This window comes from Amblyomma maculatum, chromosome 1 (genome assembly GCF_055883805.1).
Source record: "Amblyomma maculatum isolate TAMU_Amacu chromosome 1, ASM5588380v1, whole genome shotgun sequence".
Lineage (NCBI taxonomy): Eukaryota > Metazoa > Arthropoda > Arachnida > Ixodida > Ixodidae > Amblyomma > Amblyomma maculatum.
Genome location: NC_139344.1, coordinates 47,278,083 through 47,301,541, shown reverse-complemented (window position 1 = coordinate 47,301,541; position 23,459 = coordinate 47,278,083). Strand labels below are relative to the sequence as shown.

Below are 23,459 nucleotides of genomic sequence, written 5' to 3'. Positions count from 1 at the left end.
GTTTGTCAGGCGTGCATGTGCATTCCTCTTGAGAGTTTGAGCTTTGATTCGTTGTGGTAATGTTGGAGCCTAGCAGCAGCAGGTTCATAATGTGGAACGTTCCAGTCATCCACCTAGCAGCTATGCAAGCCTGAAAAGTTTGGACTGATAAAAAGATTGAACCTCTCCGGACTTTGTTTCCAAATGAAGTGGAGAGGTATTCTCCCATTCTTGTGTATCATATCCATAAACAAGCATTAAGGGTCTTGTATTCTTGGCACATGATTTCGGTTTGCTGGCAGGACCATAAGAAAGTCTAAGCTTGTGTTCCTGCTCTAATTTAGGAGGGTTCGAGTCCTATACTTCCTTCAATAAGCATGCTTTCTCTGCTTTTGCCGCCTGCCGTGTAACCTGGGAGTGGTTTGAGGAAGCAGTATTCTTGGTTCTATGCATGGAAGGATAGGCAGCGTCTGAGGCATGTTGAGGCCAGTATGTGCAGTCTGTTGTCTACAAAAGAAGGCCTCAGCCTCTTTTGTGTGAATTTTGTCTCTGGAAAATTGAACCACTGAAGCACAGGCGATCTGTTTATAGCGCCATTTTCAGTGGCAAGTCAGAAAGTTCTCTCTCTCTTTGGGAAAAGATGGACGGTTGAGGCAGAGGGGCTGAGGAATGTTTGGCTTTTGTGTAGTTGTGTGAAGATCTCTGTGGTTGTTCCAGCCCCGTTCTTTATGCTGTGGAGGAGTGATGCCACCAGCTTGGAGAAGCTGTACACGTCTCCTGTGCTGGAGGGGCGCAAAGGCAATGCCACGTCGCTCTGCTTCCAGCTAGGATGCGCAGTGGCCCTCAAGGGCGACATCAAGGTTGAGGTCTACAACAAGCCCAAAATGATAAAGAAGGTGTGCACTTCTCCTTTCTGCTTTTAAAGCACTGGGGTATTGCCGGTGGTAATGGTGCCTGATGTGCTAGCGCGCCCTTCACTGGGCGGGGAGATTGAATCTGTATGAAGGTCAAGGGCAGAGGCTGCCATGCAGCACAAGTTTCCTACATTATTTTTGCATTTCTTATTAGTGCACTAAGAGAAGCCTTTTCTTGTAGACACTTGCATAGCTGCATCTGTATGTTGCACATTATTTTCGCAGTTCGGTAGAAAAGCAACGAAATACTCTGGCACACTATCGTGTGCAAAAGCTAATGATACCCCTACCAGCGTGTTGAACCGCACTGAACAGCATGCGAGCGCCACCTGGCAAAGCTCTCTTGTCACTGGCACAGTCCACTGTCTGACCGAGCACTTTGAGGAGTGTGCTGGTATCAACACCAGGAGTGCTTTGTCACGTGGCACTTTCAGTTCAGTTTAGTTTGGCAGTTGCATGCAGAGGTCTCCAGCTTTTGCTCATGGCGGCACAGTGAAATCGCATTTACTTGAGGCAAGATAATTTGAATTTGTGAATAATTCGAACTGCACTACTTGGTCTGGCTAAGCTCTATAGAGGTCTGTGTGTAAAAGGCCCGTTAATTTGAACGCAAGTTTGGTTCCTCCACAGATGATTTTAACCACACGCTGCCTTGCTTGGGCAGCCTTGTGCTCTGCTTATGGCCAGAGAAAGGCTCTCATGATAAGGCGGCATAGTTACGAGGCTGAATTGTCTTCAAAATGAAGAGGGAAGGTAAAACCAGGAAGAATGGATAAAGCGAAACCGGCGCTACGACCAGTGGTGCCAAATGGTAGTTGTTGGTAGCCGTGGTGGCGGCTGCCTGCTCTCTGGTCTGCGCGACCTCCAAGACTTGCTATAAAGGCTCATTAATTCAGCCCCTGCTAATTCGGAAATAGTAATAGGAAGTTGCTGTTGGCGCGGTTCCAGTCAATGCGCATGTAGGGCTGTGGCCGTCTTGAACAGGCGGTGTGGGTGCCGGCTGTGCCAAGTCTTTTGTAAAGGGGTATTTTTATTGCCATTCATGATTTGCAACTCGATTTGTCATCGTAATAGCACTGTGTGCTGAAGCACTCGTAGACACGCCTTGCAACGCACAGACTTGGTACAAAATATACTTTTCATGACTTGGGAAAAACACCTGTGGTGAATTCAGTTGTGCTAACAGCTTCTTTTTTGATAATGGCGGTGATGCAAATGAAGGTTATCATTTTAAGAAGGAGTTTAACCAATTGACTGTTGTGCTTCTGTTACATTGTGCGTAGCGCTGTGGACGGTAAAATTCCACTGTTACTTTCTGCGTTTTCCTGGCTGCCATGTTTTGTGAGTTGGTCCCATTCATGCTCTTAATAAAACCCACGTAATACCAACTCTGCTGTACCCCGCCGGAGTGGCAAAGTGGTTACGGCGCTCGACTACTGTTCCCAAGGACGCGGGATCAAATCCCGGCCTCAGCGGCCGCTTTTCGATGGAGGTAAAAAGCAAGGCGCCCGTGTGCTCTGTGATGTCAGTGCATGCTGAAGAACCCCAGGTGGTCTAAATTTCCGGAGTCCTCCACTACGGCGTCTCTCATAGCCTGTGTCGCTTTGGGACGTTAAACTTTACAAACCAACCAACTCTGCTGTTACGTTGCACTGGAACAGCATATCTATGTGCTACGTCGTGAATGTCGCTTTGCGATAATGCTTTACTTGGCTCGTATTTGCATTTTGACAGCCCACGTTTTGTGCAGCGAGCACACAACAGGGACGGGTTCAATGCAGAGGGCTCCATTAGCCCTTGGCCACCAATGTATTCGGCAGCTTGCTGTGCATTTCCCTGTCGTTTTTGATGCAATTTCAAGACTCCGATGGGCAACTGTGTGGGATTGAAGCGGTCACCGCAAAAATAGTGATAAAGTGCACACGTATGCCTGAACTTCGGCCACACCGTGCACTTGCCTTCTTCGGTCTTGCTGCCTCCCTTCCGCTTTTGCCTCTTGCCATGACGCAGTCGAAAGCTGCCTGTGGTCCTGTCATTTCATATTGTCTTGATGAAATGTGCGGCATGTATGGATGTACTAGCTGGTTTTTGTGAAGTGAAGTGGAACTAATAAATTTGCAGCACTTGCATGCTGCCGCATTTTTTTTCCGCGGTGACCACTTTGGTTGCTTTCAATTTTTGCCAACTAGAATACAGAAGCTGCGTATCGATAGCGAGGGCTCCACGGGTTATGTGTCTTTGTGAACGTTGGGTTCCGGGTTGTATTTTGCAACTGATGCTCTGTCTTCAGGCCTAGGGACCCAGGGAGCATTGAAGGGATGGTTCAGCTTGCGTTGCAGCTCTGGTTGGTCGCTGCTTTTTTATCATTTCTTGAGCCGTCTTGTTGTGTCTTGCCAACGGTGCCTTACGCTTTGCCCCTCGGATAAACTACTGCTGATGTCACTTGGCTAGTAAGGAGGTATCTGGCTACCCTAACATGCTTCATAGCATCATGTCAATTGAACGCTAAGTTGGTATGGTACTGGATGTTTGTACCAAGTGAAATTATTATCCAAAGATCTGTAAACAAGGTATTAGTCTGCAAAATAAAGCTTATTGCTCTTTACTGCACGATTCCCTCTTCTTTATTTAATGCTTGGTAGGCCTTACAGGAGTAGTGAATTAAGGCACCGATGACTGAGAACTATTTGTTTTGTAGTATCTGTTGCTCTTTGTAGCTGTCTGAATTATGGTAAAAGCTTGTATTGACACCAAAGTAGGGGTGAAATGGGGGAGGGTGTCGGGTACATGGAAGATATTTTCAAATAGTTCTGAATAACTTTAGTTGTTAGTACAAGCAGTTACAGATGAGTGGGCCCATCTAACTTCCTCTCCTTAGCCTCGTCTGATGATCCAGACAGCTTTGTGATTTGCCAGGAAAGTCTACGGAAAGTAACTGCTGTACTGATATTTGAAATTATTCAGAATTATATAAAAGTATTTGATTCAATTCACAACAAACTATTATTTGTACTTGCTTTGCAACTAAAAATTTGATGTTCGTGCACATACTCACGCACGCAGAAACATGAGAGAGGGTAGATATCCTGTGCCTCAGAAGAAGAAAAATAATTTGATTCATATAAAAAATGGTGTTGTGCTCCTCTTCTTTGGTAGTGCAACCATAGGTGCTGGCAGATTAAAATGGGTTGACTTCAGGTTCTGATATTATTGGCATTCTTTTTGTGCATTTTTTTTGTGGCCACTTAAGTATAATAAGATTGGTAGGCTGTAATAGCTCTGCTTTCTGCCATGGAATTCAGTGCTATATGTAGAAAAAGCTTCAGTTACTTTATGAAATAATTGACAACTGCCACAATGGAAAGATTGCAATTGAGTTTTAATTAATTTCCACCTGCCATCGTGAACTACTGAACTGATTTGAAGTAATTACAAACTTCCCATTGCAGCAGGTGGCGATTGAATTGACTTAGTGGCCATACAATAGGAGGAGAGGCTATGTGAGAATGTAGAGAGATACACAGACCTCCGAGGGTGGTTCCACCACGGAAAATTGAAAAGCTACTTGGCTAAAGCATAGCTATAACGAGGTGATTCGTGCACCAAGACGACAAGCCTAACACTGCTGATTTTTACACTATGGTGCCTCAGAAGGAGAATTAATGAAATGAAGACCAGCATGCCAGTGCAACAAAAATGGTTGATGTTTGTCACCTTTCTTTTATTTTCACATTGAGTCAAAGCAAAAATTGGAAAAGCTAAAGTGATCATCTAGTGTGGACCAAGTGCATGCTTTTTGCATATGTGAGCATAGCTGATTTATTTTCTTCCACTCCTTCCTCACGCAGGAGAAGATGTTTCAATTTTGGTTCAACACCTTCTTTGTCCCCCGGAGTAGCAGTAGCAGCAGTAGTGGTGGCAGTGGTGCAGGAAGAGGGGATGCGCATCCACATCCCAATGGCGTTGCCGGGGGAGGAGGAGCAGCGCCTCTGGAACTCAGGTGGGAACATCAGACTTTGCTGTTCGAAAGCTGGTGTGCTAGTGAGAATGCTTTTTTGTTTTTCCTCTAAATTGGTTTTACATTGGTAGTCATTGGTGCCCGGTCTCGCAAGGCTGTCATCATTGCAGATTATCTGCTGAGAGGAGGTGAACGAGAGGGAAAGAGAAGGTAGTAACGGAGCGAGGGAAAATACGCTGAGGGGGTGTGAGTGTAAAACCTGACGAGGAAACAAGAGTGCCTACGGTGGTTGCGTAGGACTCGTTCACACGACAGCGTCGGTGTGGACGCATTGCTGTTAGTGTGGTGTCGGTGTATTGTGGACTCCTCCTAAACAGAACTTGAAGGGGATTCACAAGGTGTTTCATTTATCCGAAGTTTCATTTATGCATATTTCATGAAGCACAACTTTATTTGAATGGCGCCGCTCTTTACCAACAGGTGTGAATGCGTGCCCACAAAAAAAGGACTCAGTCGTAGTAGCTGCTTCACATTCTTGAGTTACTTTTTTACGTAGTAAATGCAAATTGTTAGTGAGGCTTGCAAAAACATTCTGCACATCCTTCGTGCTCAAAGCAAAAGTACAGCTGCAGCTCTAGTAGCGCTGTCTGGCATTGCTCTGGGCACAGGGAGGGCCCTCTCGCTCATCACTGTAGGAGGACTGATCCTCCACTTGCACTTTAGCGGTCATCTTCTCGAGGCTTTTTTGGTGACTGGATACCACATTTTCATCCACTTTCTCTTACTTTTATTGCAGGAAAGGGGCAGTGGGCACTGCTTTAACTATATGGTGTTGGCATTGGTATTGTCAGTGGAAACCTGTTGATTCGAACCTTGGTAATTTAAATTTTGAGGTAATAGAGCTGCACTATTTGGTACGGCCGAGTTCCACAGAAGTGTATGTGTAAGAAAAGTCTGTTAATTGGAATGCGGGTCATTGCCACCATAAACGGTTTGAACCATAAGCTGCTGCACCTGGACGGTCTGGTGCTCGGCACATGGCAAAAGAAATTCCCCTGCAAAGAGTGGCATAGTTACGAGGCTGCACAGCTCCAAAACAGATAAACTAGGTAAAACCATCGAAGACTGGGTGAAACCAAACTGGCCCTGTGGCTGGTGCAGTGGTTGAAAGTGCTGACAGGGCTTAACACTTTCCTTTCTGCGAGAAAAGGGGTTGTTTTTGGGTGGTGTCATTAATATTTTTTTTTCTATAACAAAACTTTCTTGGTACAGGAGTGTCTAGTACCAAATTGTAGAGGAGGAATTCCTCTTCACAATGGTATTAGTGAGAATCAACATATTTATTCAGTAAGTGATGAAAAAAAGCTATCAACAAAAAAAATTGTAGTTAAAAAAAATAAACACAAAAGCTTCAGTTTCTTAGCACAAATAAAACATAAACTCTCAAAATATCTATTTTTTTACAACAGGGACCAATGCAACATTGCAGCAAATTCTAGCTTTCTATGTACAGTATTCGCTGAGTTAGGAAAGAAAACAGTAGTCGAGGTCGACACCAGGCTGTCCTCTAGTGGAAAACACGACTCCTTGCATTGCCGGCGGCAAGTAATACTGCTCAAAAGACGTTGTCACCCTGCAGATAACAGTTGTGACCTTCAGAACAGTGATCAATCAGTGCGCAGCAAAAGCGAAACTTGTTGGGGCCTGGTTGTCGATGTTTTGGGTCGGTTTGACATAGTTTCGCTGTCAGTGCTCTGAAGAGCTGAATTCGTCTTTCGAGTCATCACTGCTGCTGTTCACTTCCAAGAACGAGCTCTCCGATGCGTCAGCTTCCGCGGAAACACCGTTTCTGCGCATCAGGAGCGCGCGATGTCAACGCCATGATGTAAACAAGGGGCGCTGATCACCTGACTCCGGAGACCATCTGGAGGGGCGAGCACGGCAGGAAAAAAAAAAAGCAAAACTGAAAGAAGGGTTCTATTCCGACTGGATGACGCCACTTGTCAAAGAGCGCTTTGAAAGCGGAAAAATTCGAATCTTGAAGCCATCAATAGCGAGCTATCAATGGGAATAGGTGCGGACAGAAAAGTGTTGAAGTCAGGGGGGAAGGGGGGGTTCTTGAGGGTTTTTGAGGGGTCTGAGTATTTAAGGGCGGTCTGAAACCCTCCCGCGCTCGAATGTGTAAGGACTGCATAAATTAGAAGCAGGCTGTCCTGTCATTTTTTATTCTATCAGTGGTTGTCAGATTTCTTTGCTGTTTCGACAATTTTGCAGTTCGTTTAAAAAAGAATTATAACATATTTTCTAAAACAAGAGACGAAGGAGAATCATTTCACACCTCTGTATAAAACGGTGTGCGAAGCAGGGGACCGGAACTTTCTCTCTTTCTTTCTGTTTCCACCTGTGCTTGAATCACTAGAGACCGCCCTCTGATGGAGCCATACTTAAGCTCTGGGTGCCGGAGGGCATGGAGTTGGTGGCTTTGGTGCTGGCTGCCAGCGCTCTATTCTGCAATTCGACCCCCATTAATTTGGAAATATGGATATGGATAAGTCAGTGCAGTCACAGCAAACACTCGTGTAAGGCTGTTGTGTTGGACGAGCACTACGGGTCATGGCACCAGCCCGTGGCGATGGGGGCTGTGGGTCACGCAACAGCCAGCTAACTGATAGCAGTTGCGTGGCGTTTTTAATGTTCGTTTGTGGCATTGGATGCTTTTTGCGCTTTCCTCTGCATGATTCTTCCACTGCTCTGGAAATGTGCGCTCGTCAAGTATCATTCAGCGTGTTGTGCGATGAAGCCTCACATGCAACGCAGGCTGCGCGTGAGACGGTACCGCTGCTACTTTGTCACACCGTGAAGGAGACGAGATCGCATTGATCTCGTCTAAAAAGCAAGCAGGTGACTATTGCTCAGTCTTTCGCCTAATAAATTAGCGTAACGCAAGAGGTTCGTGCTGTTGCCAGTTTTTTTTTGGGGGGGGGGGGGGGGGGGTGGGAGAGGGCCACTCACATGAAGCTCTTAATAAGCTTTAACAAGCTTTTACCATACTTCGAAGCACCTTTTTTGCAGTTGTCATCTGAACTTGTTGCCAGGCATGGACCAAAATGAGTATAGCTGACGGTAAGTCAGTGCTGTAATCCTTCCCACAGTCAGCACGCAGCAAAATTCAGTGCAGCAGCTGGCGATGCTAGTGGACCTTGACATTCTACATTACTCCTTGATCCAATGATTGGATGACTGCCGTGGCATTGGGAGTCAGGAATTGAGACTGATTACTGTAATAAACCCCATGTAATGCGTACACACATACGGGGCGGGAAAAGTTTTCATTTGAGTATAATGCGAGTGAAGAATGATCAATAAAGTATTTACTTGCACTACGTTTCACAATTGCTTCGTGAGGCATATGCGCTTTCGCATCCAACACTACCCTGCACCAGACGTCGCGAATAATGCTACACGCCTTCATGCGCCGGTGCTTTCTTTCTCGCGCTGACACGTTTGATTGAGCAATTTCATGCATCGTGAGGAGAAGAGCAGCTCATATTCGCCCCGGCAATCGTGGAAGCCGCATGGTCCTCCCATTGGTTAAAGCAGTAGGCCGCTTTCAGCTCAGATGCGGGACGGCAGCACATGAGCTGCTGGTTAGCATGTGCTGCGCTCGCACCTTTTTGCGTCTAGCATTGCGTGCAATTGTGTGGCATGTGCACACCGTGTTTCGGCAATCGTTGTTATCCGATGTACTATCTGCCAATAATCTCTTGCTAGAGATATCTGTCCGCAGACTCATCTTGGGTACCCCTAAACGTGCTCATTGTTCTGCATTTCTCGAAACAGTTAAGTCTGGGAATGCTGATCAGGTATCTGCGATTCAGCTTTAGGGCATGACCAGCATGCTTGGAGAGGCCCGTGAAAGACCCATTTGCGTAAACTTTGAAACTTGCAACTAAATACTTGATAATTTGAGCCCTGGTAATGCAGAAATACAGATAAAGTACTGTCAGTGCAGTCCCAGCCAACACTCATGAAAACCTATGACTTCGGACGGGCACTGCGGGTTACACTGGTTACGTGGGGAAAACTGGTGGTTTTTCTTTCTTTTTTTTTTTTTTTAACGAGAGTCGTCTAACTTTTCACCCATCAGTTGTCAACAGAAGCACGCGGTCAGCCGCGATCATGACTCCGGCTTTTAGCATCGTTCGCTTCAAGCGTTGAGCGAACATACTGAAAACAAGGCTCTGGGCTAGCGCTGGCACTCTTGTCAAGTTCGCTTCTCCCCCTTGCTGGAGCTAATGTCAAAAGGTAAACACACTGTGATGTTCCTGCACAGCATCTTGACACACTGGCAAGAAATGCGTTGTGGATCGTGACGGCGCGAAATGGAGGAAGGTGCTAACAACTGACACTTTATCTTTTTTCAAGTTATTAGGCAAAAGTCAGGGGTGGGTGGGTTCATTGTGTGGATTTGTTACACGTGTAAATACGGGGCATTTTCCGTAATGCAAATGGTTCTTTTCAGTCTTTTTCGATGCCATTCGATAATTCGAACATTGGATACAGTTGCCAACCGATATTTCGGATGCCCAATTTTCCGGACCTTGCTATGGCACCGCCATGCACTCCATAGAGTCAATGTATAACACCGACCAAAATTTCGGACGTTTAAAATCCTTCTCGTTCAGTTTTCTAGACTTTTTCTTTTGATTCGCGACTCAAGAGCTACTGAAAACGCAAACAACGCCGGTGCTATTTTGGTTTTCTGGCCGTTGCCATTTTGGTTTTCTGCAACCTCGAACCCACGTGTCCTATCGTCATAGCCTCGACAGCAGGCACCGCTTGCTGCACTGTCCCGCCAGTGCCAGCTCTGCACTGTCCCGCCAGTGCCAGCTCTGCCGGGCTGCCATCGTGCACAGTCGTCAGTCGCCGCAATCGCGATTCACATGTTGTGTGTTGTGCTCTTTACATCGCCGCATCAACTACCGGACACTAACGCCGGCATTATCCAAACACTCAAGCACCTCTATCGGTCACGCATGCTTAGTCGCATGATATGCATGGACAGCGGCAAAACCTACAGTGTCGACTTGTTGTCTGTACTTGGCATGCTTTCCGATGCATGGAAGGCGGTGACTGAGGAGACATTGCTGAATTGCTTCCACCTCGCTGGCTTCGTGATCGGAGATTAAGTGTCGTCGTTATTCGGTGATAGCGCCAGTGAATCCCGCCAGCCGCCTTCATCTGCTGACCTCATCGAGCGCTTGCGCGCTGCAGGAGCCGTTCCCATGGAAGTGACACTGGAACAGTTTGCAAACGAGAGGCTGTGCTGCCAACTAGCAGTGAACTAACTCAAGCTCTGATGGTGCTTTCAGCTGTGTACAGCGAGAGGCTACAGCACAGCCAGAAGTATTGTTTTTCACTTGAATTACCGTACAAAAATGTTTTAATCAGTTTTAAAATGCTACACAGTGATTTCAAATGCCTTTTATGCGCACTGATGCTCCTTAAGTGCAATATTCTTTTATAGTTGATCGTAATTGTCACCATTTACGAATGACATTATATTTTACTGTGTAGCACCGAAAGGAACCGAATGACATTCGATTCGAATGGCATTAAATCTGCTAGTGTGACAGAGGTATTACTTTTACGGCAACATAGCGCCCTGCAGAAGCATATTGACCACTTTTTGAAGCCGCTCGCTAAATAAAGGGACTTTTTTTTGTGAATTCGTTTTTTCGGACTGCCTGATTTTCCGGACGCTATCTCAGCCTCTTGAGGGTCTGAAAAATCGGCCGGCGACTGTAATTCAAACTTTTTTCTTATCCCATGAAGTTCGAACTGACGAGCTTTTACCATATTGTTTTTTCTTTAGGTTCCAAACATGCAGCCATAGTTGCGCTACTAGACTTAATCTAAAGTTCTCGCAAAGTATAGAGTGTAATTAAGTCATTTTTAACCCATCTTATGCTAGTTCGTAGCTCGAAAAGTCAAATGCGCGGAACGTCTCACAATCACACTGGCTGACAGTGCAACTGCTGCTGCAGCCGCCACCATCTTTGTCACGGCTCGCACAATGCTACTAGCAGGGGTTGGGTGGTATATAGTCTGAGGGCAACGAGCGCGTGCGGTCGTGCCGCTGTCGCTGTTGCCACTAGACTGGCTAGACTTATCACAGAGGCACCTGGTGCTTCCCACGTTTTTCTGCTGTCAGTCTGAGCGTCGCTGTTGACCCAGGAAACGGACTGTTCACATTGCATCATGGGCACTCTTCGCAATTGAGACAGGCCAATTGGCGGACTGAAAGCATGGGTTCCAAAGGCTCAAAATGGCCGCGATCAGACGAGAAAGAGCAGAGTGAGCAGTGCACCAGCTTTGACTTGTCAGTCATTTTCGGCTGTTTTTGATTACTGTATTTACTCGCATAATGTTCACACTTTTTTTTTTGTGGAAAATTGATGCCATGTTGGGGGTGCGATAATTATGCGGGAAAAATTTTCGAGCAAATGTTTTGGAACGCTAAAAGCAAACTTAAATAGGTGCGAATTGGGATTCGTAGGTCAGCTATTGTAAATATAACCAAAACATTACTTTCAAGTTACTCTTGTTATAAAAGTACAGGGTTGCCAAAAGCACAAATTGCTGAAGCACTTTATTTACTGCACGCAGCCTCATCATCACTCCCCGTGTTTCGTGGTATAGTAATGCTCACAGCAGACCATACAGTTCTACTCTTGATGAGAGACTTGATCAGAGCCCGTACCGACACTGCAATCACCGTCTCCGTGCTACGCAGAACTCGTTGACGCCGAAGTGCCTGCTGGCAGCGCGGTTGCCATGCTGTAGCCCGTACTCGAAAGCTTTCAGCTTAAAAGTAGCTGTACAACTAGCGTACCGCCCCAGTGCGATGCGGCACCAAGAACACGGTAGATGGTGGAACAAAGCAGGCAACACGGACGGAACGAAGGAACAGTGACAAACGAGACGTGGAGTCAACTCGCAAAATGGCGACGACTACGAGCATCATGGAGGTTAAAAAAAAAAAAGAGCATAACCGATGATGATGATCTACCCAAGCACGCTATCGTCGCCTGGTAGCACGTGCACACGAGGCCAGCTAGGTTCAGTAGCGCTCCAAAGATGGCGCTTGTTACTATGAGCAGACTGTCGCTGTGGTAAAATTGGTGGTGCGATAAAAAAAATCCCAATTTTTGACGCCCATTGTGGGGAATGCGAGCATTATGCGAGTAAAGGCGGTACGTGGGCGCGTAAAGGTTTTGATTTTTTTTTTAAATCTCTAGCTGAAGTTGGACAATAAAATTTTGAACCAGAGGATGTTAAATGCATAAAAATACCGAAAATATGTTCCTAAAAGAAAAACAAGCTTTTTCGTGATTATTTCACCCAGATCTTCCCTTAAGCAAGCCGCCACCATTTGTCACAGGTGCCTTGTTGGTAGAGGCAGGTAAACTTGGATGTAAGGAGCCTCCGTTCGAAAAATTGCTCAATATTGCTAAGGCTCTCAATTTCCCTGCGGTACCTCCATTGAAGTAAAAAGGATGGAAATTCGAGCAAGTTAGTTGTTGGATGTTGTTGTTGGATGATGTTGTTGGAGGAACAAAAGGTGCGGAAGAAAACAGACAGGGCAAAACGTTGCTGTGGTGCGACGCTTTTTTCCCATTACGGGAGCTTTCTATATTTTTGCTATCTCATGGACATGCACAATGTGAAAGGGTGATGCTGTTTTATGTGTTTTCGTATTCTTTGTATTCCTTTTTCCAGTTCATTGTCACATTGTCTGAATATTTCCCAGGGTTCTTATATTTTTGACACAATGTTATGCCTTGTCGACTGCATGTCAGCAACAGAAAACAAACTCACTCTTGTAAAAATCCCTGAATTGATTGGCAGCATTATTAAATAAAAAAATGTAGGCTGCAGTAAAGCTTGCATATATTTGTGAACTACATGTAATGACTGTGTTTTATGGTGGTTGACCGTCTCGAAGAATGAACTCGCTATGCAGTGTTGCTCGATATCTGGCTGAACTCTACAAAATTCTCGTGACAAAATGTGAACAGCTGTTTTGGAGGAATGTCTGGTAAATTCGCAACAGCCGAATGTGATTGTGATGCGCTGTGCTCCAGTACACTCGCCACACCTTCGTGCTACTCGCAGCAGTTGTCTAACAACCATCATTTCTGTGGGGGGGTCTTATAACTCCCCCGCCTCCTCTACTCCTTGCCTTACGCTTAGTAGCACTGTGCAGGGAGGGCACAGCGGAGATTGTGGTGTCTGCTACTGCGTTGTCAACATAATCGGGAAATGTTTTTTTACTTTTTTCACTTCCAATAACAGTGGTTTACTGTGTGAACGTTTACTAGGTGATGTAGTTTGCATTTATATTTTTAGTTTTGTTTCTCTTCTGCATTGTCCTTTCACCTTTCACCTTTCACCTGAGAAGCTTGCGTTATGAAAAATTGTGAACTTTTCTCGATATTGTTGTACAGTCGAGCTCGCTTATAACGAACCTGAGCCTCACGCGGAATTCGTTCATTGTATCCAGGAGTTCGGGATATGTGGGCCACTCACAAAAAATTTGACACAAAAAAACAAAGAAAAAAAAAACATTTTTTTGAGTAAAAAAAGTGTAATCGTTGTCTGCTTGCACGCATCTGATGACTGTGTTTTCAAGCTTGTTCGAAGCTGCGATGTATTCGTCCCCTAAAGCCTTAAAATATACAAAATTTTTAAGTGTCTCAATATGGTTCACTGCTGTGCTCGCGCTATCGGGCGCTGGCTCTGATGGCTCGCTGTTATTTGATGCTTTGGCGTCGCTTGATGCCCGCACTTCCCGGATGACCGTCCCATCGCAAAAAGACTCCGCGACTTCAGCAGCGTCGTCCGCATCAACATAATCTTGCCAGTCGAAGTCTGCATCAACAGAATCTTGCCAATTGATATCTCGACCGGCCAGGTCAATATCAACAACTCCTCGCCACAAGTTGTCATCAGGCTGGCTTTGATGAGTGTCTTCAGGGCCCGCTTCAGTTGCATCAGCGAAGCCGGCCTTCCGAAAACAATTCCGGATGGAATCGGGCATGCCCATGTCCAGTGGTTGCGCTTTTGAAGTCGCATTTGGGGGCAGAAAAAGCAGCTCAACTGCCGTTAATCGAGCCTGCACATGATGGGCAGTACAGTTGTCAAGAATGAGAAGAACTTTGCACCCTTTCTTTGCCATGCTGCTGTCAAAATCGATGAGCCATTCCGTGAACAACTCGCGTGTCATCCACGATTTTAAGTTGTCTGTACCGCACAGATACGTAAGTTTGGAAGCAACGTGGCCTCTGACTTGCTGATGACAAATGGCAAGCACCGATCGCTTACGTCCATGTTCGTGCCCAGCAGCACAGTTATCCGCACTTTGCTGTGCTTACCGCCAGTTCACTTATTGCCCTTCATAGCATGCGTTTTGCCAGGCAGCATTTGGTAGAATAGGGCCGTTTCATCGGCGTTATATACGCCCCTTTCAGCATACCTTGATACATGGGCCAAATTTATTGACAGCCACATACTGACGTCTTCGTCATTTACTGCTGCCAGTTCGCTGTTGATGCACTTGAAAATTATCCTGTGGCGGAGCTTGAAGCGATGGAGTCAGCCGTTTCCAGGGGGAAAATTTGGGAAGTCCAGGAGGAATGCAAGGCCTTTTACCTTGGACAACTTTATTTTATTTTTTTTATTCAAGTTACTCACAGGCCCCTTCAACATGGGAGCATTGTGTGAGTGGGGCAGTACATACATGAAGTTATAAACAGAGCAAAAACAATGATTTGAGAGAAGCGTTATACAATAGTTAGCAAGAATTACTGAGCAGAATACACTTAAATTTTTTTCCCCGCTTTTTGTCTCTCCCTTTAAGATAAAAACACAAGTTATACATTGGTTATTATTATACAATATAGAATAACTATACAACATTCAAAATGTGGCAATAGGGAAGGGAACACAATCCGGCACTGTGTTTAAAAGAGCATAATTTTGTTCATATTAGAGAGTAGTAAAAGTGATTTTCCGTAAGAGCACATAAAAGCATGACATTAGATGAGGATAGTGGTTATCATATCTCGAAACGTGACAGGATTTCTGGTGTTAGTAACATCGTCAGGAAGGCTGTTCCAATGATATATGGCACGTGGAAGGGCAGACATGTTAAACGTTTTAGTACGACCAAAAATATGCGCAAAGCTGCTATGATTGTGGCGACGATGTGATGTACGAAATGGCCGTGATAAAGGTAATGCGTGGCTGTGAGGACTGAAAACCATTTTATGAAATAAGCAAAGAAGTGCTACTGTACGACGTGATTCTAAAGACTCAAGTGATAGCGATAACTTGATGTTAGTGACGCTGGAATGACTGTTATAATCACGAGCGATGAAGCGTGCAGCACGGTTCTGTATAGATTCAAGACTGTGTGTTAGATGCTTTTGGTGAGGTGACCAAATGGGCAAAGCAAATTCAAGCTGTGGGCGGACAAACGTCTGGTAAGCTAGTTTTCGAGTGTCAGATGGTGCATCATGAAGATTACGTTTTAAGTATCCGAGGGTTCGTGAAGCCTTAGCTGTTATTTTATTAATATGTGTCGACCAAGAAAGGTTTGGAGTTAGGTAAATACCGAGATATTTGTATGAAGGCACTGCAGTGATTTGCTTGCTGTTGAGGGAGTAGGTGAAAAAGGAATTTGATAGTTTGCGGCTGAGAGTCATAAATTTACACTTGTCAGTGTTAACCGTCATTTGCCACATAGAGCACCAGTTTGTTATATGGTCGAGGTCTGTCTGTAGAACAAGATGATTGGCTGGATTAGAAATTTTACGGTAGATAATACAGTCATCAGCAAATAAACGGATGTTAGAGGTAATGTCGGTTGGCAGATCGTAGTTCCTCGATAATTCGAACTCGGTTAATTCGAAATCCCGGATAATTCGAAGGTTTTCTGCGGTCCCGTATTTTCCAATGTAAATTTGGCCGGATAATTCGAACAGGCGGCCTGCGCCAGCCCGGTTAATTAGAAAATTTGGACTGCTATGCGGCAATGCCTGATCCATTTTTCGCCGCAAACCCGGCGAAACGACGGCCCTACGGAGCCGCGAGGCAAAGCCACATAGTAATGGTGATGATTTATAGGCGAAGCGCCCCAGCCGGAGCACTCTGCACAAAAATCGGTCCACAGTGCGCCTCGCGCACCGCCGAAACGCGCCTGCAGAGGAGAAGACGTGCTTCACTGCAACACGGCGGGCATACCGGTTTTTATCACGTGACCTCACCTCGCCCCCACTCCATCCCTTGGTGTGCTTCGCCCACTCTTCCCCCGTGCCTCCGACGCTGCAAGTACGCCACCACCACCGCCGCGCCGGTCTCGCCTGCGCCATTTCTTTGTGTTGTGCGCTGTGGTTAGGGGTCGGCTACTGTGCCGTTTTTTTGGGCAGGACTGTGCAGAAGTGCTAGCTTTGTGACCTTAGCAGTGCAGAAATGCCAAAGTACAAGACTTTAACGCTGCAGCAGAAGTTCTGCTTGATCCAGGAAGCAGGCAAGAGCGCTTGTTCGAAGACCGAGTTGGCCAAAAGTTATGGCGTGCCCCTCTCGACGTTGTCCACAATACTGAGCAACAAGTCAAAAATACTAGATACTTACGGCAAGACCTATTCTTCGAAGCGGTCACGAGTGCGGGCTCCCACGTATCAAGATGTGGAAGCTGCTCTGCTTCGCTGGCTGCAGAAAGCAAACGCTGCCCACCTTCCCGTCAATTGAACGCTACTGCGGGAGAAGGCCGACGACCTAGCTCTACAACTTGGGCACGAGGAATTTAAGTGCAGCAATGGACGGTTTTGCCGTTTTAAAGAACGCAATAATTTAACCTTTCTCACCGTCTGTGGTGAGAGCGGCAGCACTAACGAGAGCGTTGTCGAGGATTGGAGAAACCACACATTGGCGCCGCTGCTTAGCGAGTACGGTGCAGACGACGTTTACAACCTTGACGAGGCTGCACTTTTTTATAAGATGCTGCCAACAAAAACATTCGCAGTGAAGAACACCGCCATCAAGGGTAGGAAACAGGCCAAGGACAGGATTACTGTGCTGTTCGGCGCAAACACGTGCGGTAAACACAAGCTGCCGCTACTGGTCGTCGGGAAGACGGGGAAGCCTCGCTGCTTCAAAAATGCGCGGCTGCCGCCAAAGGATGAACTCGTCTACAGGCACAATAAGAAAGCCTGGATGACAGGTGCAATATTTGAAGAGTACGTGCGGCAACTTGACCGCAAGTTCGCGGCCACGGGCAGGAATGTCCTATTTGTCGTCGACAACTGCCCGGCACATGGCGACATCCCACAACTCCAGGCCATCAGGATGGTATTTTTACCTCCGAACACCACTTCGATCTCACAGCCGATGGACCAAGGCGTCATTCACCACACTAGGAAGATTTATCGGTACCACCTGCTCAAGCGCATGCTCCTTTGCTACGACAATGGCAAGGAGTACTCCATCGACCTCCTTGGAGCCATATGCCTCATGGTGTACGCTTGGAAACAAGTGGAGCCGACATTGATCAGGCGGTGTTTTGAACACGCTGGTTTTTCCAGTGAAAGCACTGTTGACGCCGATGCAGACCACCCATGTACTACTACTCATGACGAAGAAGGAGCAGAGGATTGCGACCGCATCAATGCGCTCTGCGCAGAGGATGAGTCCAACGCAGTCGGCTTCGCCGAGTATATCAACATTGAGAGCGAAGAGCAGACTGGCTACTCTGACTTGGAGAGTGAGATCACTGCTGGTATGAACATGCGCGATGACAGCGACGATAGCGACGACGACACCGACGAGCCTCCCCGAACACCTGCTCTTGGTGAAGTTATCGGATCGCTGAACGTTATCCGCAGTTTTGTTGATTGCCGCGGTGGAAGTTCAGAGATTTTTCGTCTATTTGACCAACTCGAGAGCATGACCTTAGGAGCCACAAACTACCGGACGCGGCAAACCAGCATCTCTGATTACTTTCAGTAGTAATTCAAAATATGCCGAATAAAGGTAACACGTTCCTGCAACGAATTTTTTTGCCTAAGTCTTATCTCTTGGTGTGTTCGGTTAATTTGAAAACCCGCTTAATTCGAAGATTTCTCGCGGTCCCGATGACTTCGAATTAACGAGGTTGTACTGTATTAGAAATAACAATGGGCCCAGAACACTGCCCTGGGGAACACTGGACGATACCTCACAAAAAGACGATGAGCAGTTATTTATACAGGTAAACTGTTTGCGAAATGAGAGAAAATTTCTAATCCATGATAGCGTTAACGAGTCAATGTTTAAAGCGGAGAGTCTGGAAATTAAACGACAATGTGCTACCCGATCAAATGCATTAGAAAAATCGATGAAAATGCAATCAGTCTGTTGGTTATCGTTCATGTTAGAATGCACTTCGTGGGTAAATTCCATGAGTTGTGTATCGCACGACAGTACTTTTCTAAAACTGTGCTGATGGGGGTAAGAAAAACGGTTATGTTCAAGATGCTGCGCAACGTTTGAAGCAATGATGTGTTCTAGGAGCTTACATGCAATACTTGTTAAAGATATGGGCCGGTAGTTACTACAGTAAAAGCTTGTTAATTCAAACTCGAAGGGGCCAAAAAATTGTTTGAATTAAGCGGAGTTTGAATTAACAGTCGGGCACTGGAATGAGGGCCATCGTGGCCCGCCGTGCTGGCCGAGCCCACATGTTGACTCATTACCATGAGTAAAGAGGGCTAGGCCCTACTGCACGTTTACGGAGGGCGATTCCGATAATTTTTGCAATCGAGCCGCAACGGCGAATGAACGGGACTAATCGGTCAGTCATGCGCCGCAAACAAGAACCGGAATGCATTCGTGTGAGTAGCGAGCTTCAAAACATGTTTATTTACACGAAAAAATAATCGGCAATGTGCGTTTCTTGTGCCGCGACTCCACAAGCATCGACTGCAGCTTGCCCAAGAGTTCCAGCGCAGGATCCGAATTCTCATTGGCGGAGAAGTATCGTGCAGCGAGATCGAGCGCCGACGCTACTTCACATGCACTAGGGGGTGGCACCGGATCGTCGCCTTCGTCGGACTCTTCATCGCTTTCAGCCGTGTTTGCCACCCGTGAGCCCTGTGGAGCACATGCAGCCGCGATTATATCCTCATCACTCAAGGGCCCAGACGTCTCCACACCGTTGTCAACGTCAACGTAGGCTTCAAAGGCGACACCCTCCGACAAAGCCGCATAGCCACGGTCGAGCACGACGGAGTCATCATCAGACGAAGCTTCTGCTACCTCTGCGCTGCATGCTTCTGGGGCGTCACCGAAGCCACACTTGCGGAAACAATTTTTGATAGTTTCCGGCTTGACGGTATTCCACGATGATGCCAGCATGTGGACAGCTCCAAGCAAATCGATGTCGTACGACTTGCCACTGTCTGAACAAAGAAGTCTCTCTAGGAGGTGGCGCCTGTATAGCGTTTTTAAGTTCTGAATAACTCCAAGATCCATAGGCTGGAGCACAGAAGTCGTGTTTTTAGGCAAAAATGCCAAGCGGTATGCTGTCAGTCCACTCATGTCACAATGAGCTGTACAGTTGTCCACGAACATGAGAACATTCCTGTTCTGTGCAGCGAATTTCCTGTCTAGCTTGCGCAGCCAGTCGGTGAAAATTTCCCGTGTCATCCACGACTTTTTGTTTGCGGTGTAATCAACAGGAAGCGTCTTGATGCCTTTAAGGCGGGGGTCCCACGGTGGCCACCTTGGAATTAGTTCAAATTCTGCCACCAGGCTACTCCACTGATTTAGGACTGAGAAAGTGCCTATCGGCCTTGACCCCAGTTGGCCGAGGGGCCCAACCATTGCTTTGTAGAGAAGCTTTCTTTTGTTGGAGGGTGGGTTTTCAAAGCCCCATTCTTCTCCCAGCCGTGCGCAGGGGGAAGCGTTCACCTGTTCTTAGCTTGACTACTGCGGATAGCAGGACTGCGGGGTGCTAGCTTGCCTTACCACGGCTGAACTTGAGCGGCGACGCGGACCGCCGCCCCTCGATTCGGCCATGACCGAATGTGCGTAACGTAAATGAAAAGTACCACCTCGTTTTGTTGTTCACTGTTCTGGATAGAGTGGAAGCTTGAGCGAGTTGATGATACATCGTCGATATATGTTCAGGATAGCTCAAGTGTATACCAAAAATGGAAAGGTGCGATATGATGGAAGATATTTATGTGGCCTTCGTATACTATACTTTGACTCACAAAAGATTTGCACCACTGCTAAAGGCAGGGGCTCCCTGGCCCATTCAAATGCGCACTGTAATAGGTAATTGTGCTCCGACGCACCCCTCGAATCGGCAAGGGCGACAGTGGGAGCACAATTGCCTATTATAGGTGGTGTGGATAGTGGTTATTCAAACAAAAGGAAGGAAAAGAGTGCTGCCGGCCCCTTCAACTGCTATCTAAAATCTGAAGCGCCCAAGCCTCAGCCGGCGGGAAAGCAAAATGATGGGGAGAGGAAAGCGAGGGGAAGTGCAGAGGGGAGCTATAACAAGAAATTACAGGGGGAGCTTTGTACATTAGTTACAAAGTACAATAACAAAAAGGGAAACGCGTTTGCCTCGCTCGCGCGCAAGTGTCCAAGTGCTCTTGGTCCATGGCGCCCCGGCCTTTCACAGTACTAAAAACATTTTGTGAGACGAAGTATACATCTTTGGTGGTTTCGTCATGAACTCTGGCTGAAATCGACACCTGTATTGTCTTTCCTTTGATACCCATCTTTTGAGCTGTTATCGCTTTTGAAGTTATGGCATTTATAGTAGGATATTCTTGCGAGCTCTCTGGTGCAGAACTACTTTTATCAAACGTTATTGCACATAATAAAATTGCAATAAAGTCGGTTTCAATCAACAGTAATCATTTTCTTTTTTCTTTTTTTTTTTTTTAGTTCGGGCTTTTCTAACCATAGAAACTGACGTTGGTAACCTAATGAGCTGAGAAAAGGGCGATGGCCAATTTCATTTTACCTTAGAGAGGACAATCGGCATTGCGAAATAGGTGTGAAATACCTACCAAAAGGGTAAGCACCACGCAGCTGCCGCAATGCATTCAGGCTAAATTTTGGGGGAAATGAATTGGAGAGGGGAGGGTAGCAGACAGTTATGAGGCAGCGTCGCCAGTAGAAGCTGGTTAGTTTCGCAAGCGCGTTAGACCGCTCCTTCTCGACCCTTCCCCTTTGAATCTCCTCTGTACTCTTCATTGGTTAGATGTACGTCTTTGCTGCATTGCGAATCCAGTGTACTTCCTATATTTTTATTTACTTATTTATTTATTCACTACCAGCATCACCTGCTTTCATAACAAGCATAGAACGGCAATCACTCGTGCTAACCACGGTAAAATGCATAACTGGCTGCCACTGAGGCATTCTTTGGAGTGAAAGGATTCGTTTCTGTGGTTGTATGTGCAACAAAAGAATAATGCAAGACGCCCTTCGGTTACTTACTGCCCCTAGAATTTGTCCGGACATGTACTTCCTCGCGCTGCCCTGATGTGGCCATTTGGCGTGCTGAACAGCTTTCTTTTTTTTTAGAGCCCAGCTCTTTGGCACCCGTTCCCGCGTTTCGCGTCGCCGTCTGCGTTGTCCCTCGTAACCAGCTCCGCAGCCAGGGCAGCGCACGCTCCTGCCACCATTCGCCGCTTCGTGTCCCCCCCCCCCCCCCCCCCCCCTTACCTTTTTCCTTTGTGGCGGCGACGGTGTTTTCCGGTGTAAGTGGATCGCGGTGCATACATCCTAAGCCGAAACGCAGAGCCACGTTGACTTGACTCGCTAGCGGCGTCAGCGGCATCAGTCAGTCGCTGCTATCTCTTCGCTGCGCAACGCTCCTACAGGTCCATACGCTGCATTACGGAACTCCTGATCTACAAAGCTTCCTTCATGACAGTCAAGAACTGTTAGTGGAGTGTTTCTTGAAGAAATACGTGTGAAAAATAAAATAAAAAAGTTGTCTTTGCCCCAATCTATCGAAAAGCTGGAACAGCCAATGAGTTATGCTCAAATTTCGCATTAGGAAGTAACGTAATCGTCGGTAATTTTTCTGTTGTAATAAAGGTAGAAAAAAAAAAAAAGCGCGCGCTGATATATGTGGGTGTGCGTACTTTCCTTTTCATAACGCGCTGACCGCTTTCTTTTTTCCCTGGTGGGGGTGGGGGGGGGGGGGTGGAGGCATTTCCATTGAAACACACGAGGCTATATAGTGTTGACGGTAAGCTAACCGCCCCTCCCCCTCCCCCATTTTTGTTTTTATTTAGAATAGCAGCTTGGGCGTGTTGCTTATGCATCTTGAGGTGACAGCGCGGAACGTGGACGGGAGCACAAGGTCAGAAGACGACACAACGAATAGATTGATGTTTTAGATTGAGCTCCTTGTGCTATATACAGCAACATGAGCAGGTGGCCTGAAGGCGAATGCACCAGCGCTGGTAGTAAGCGTACATTGGTAATGGTACTCCAGCTACAATAACTACCGTGAGCTCTAGTTTCAAGTCAGTCTGCGCTCTTGTTGCGACATTTTTAGCTATAAGGTGCGTTGAGAAAGCGGACTGCCATACTAGCAGCACTCGAGAGCGTGAGTGCAACATATTTCTGAAATATATTCAAAATATATGTAATGCCTCCCTGAGGGGTAATGTAAATAAAATAAATAAATAAACATATTCTGAGCAATAAGACGACCAGAAAAGTGCGACATCACGAGCAGTTATCTAAATATGCGCTGCTTTGCAACTAGCACATGTGTTTCTTGACAATGATTTCATAATTTGAAATTTGCCAGCCCCGGAATTCTTTTGACATGTCTGGGGATCGTACAGTAAGATACCCTTTTTGGTTCATCTGCGGTTCCAATGAAGAAGGGGGGGGGGGATCGCCCCATTTAGACAAGTACTGGCGAACCTACACCGTTTGCAAACATTGTCCCCACGAATGTGTGAAGGGTTTGTTTCATCATTGATGGAAAAAAGAAAAACAGCCCGAGGAAACAGTACGGAAAATCGAAGAACTGACAAACATGGCTGTCAATCCTCACATTCCTTCTGTAGGTAAACCCTCGTAACTGCCATAAATAAAGCGTGTACTCCAAAGCACTTTCCATGCGCCGCGACGTCAACGCCGCCGTCACGGCAGGCGTTGCAAAAGGGGAATGCACCTGCATGTTCGTGGTGCTGGCTCGCTCACCCTCTCGCGCGGACTGAGAAAATTTGAAAACCGTGAAGAAAACTATTCTGTGAAGAAAAGAAGCAGGGGGAGCTAAGTGGACTTCAGGACGAGAAGAACGGAGTAGGGGACAGCCGCGCGGTCCCAACCCCTCGCTAGTTTTCGACGCGTGTAGCACGCGCCAGTTATCTGGCAGGGACAGATCACAGCATCAGAGCTCGCGATACACGCATGCGCAGACCGGCTTTGGCTGACGCGTGCGACGACGTTAGCGCGGCAGTGCATGACGCATGTGTGTTTGGAGTCGGGGCTTATGTATTCCAGTAGTTTCCTTCACC

At 46.7% G+C, this 23,459-nt stretch overlaps 1 protein-coding gene across 10 annotated transcripts in view; it reads left to right on the top strand.

The window, feature by feature from the left end:
• LOC146202293 (phosphatidylinositol 3,4,5-trisphosphate 3-phosphatase and dual-specificity protein phosphatase PTEN-like) overlaps positions 1–23,459 on the top strand; it is a 132,522-nt gene that overhangs the window by 29,133 nt on the left and 79,930 nt on the right. For all 10 annotated transcript variants that reach the window (XM_084588056.1, XM_084588055.1, XM_084588059.1 and 7 more), the window contains 2 exons: positions 697–875; positions 4,742–4,893. In XM_084588056.1, coding sequence (XP_084444182.1) covers positions 697–875; positions 4,742–4,893 — 331 coding nt within the window. The remainder of the gene's footprint in view (positions 1–696; positions 876–4,741; positions 4,894–23,459) is intronic.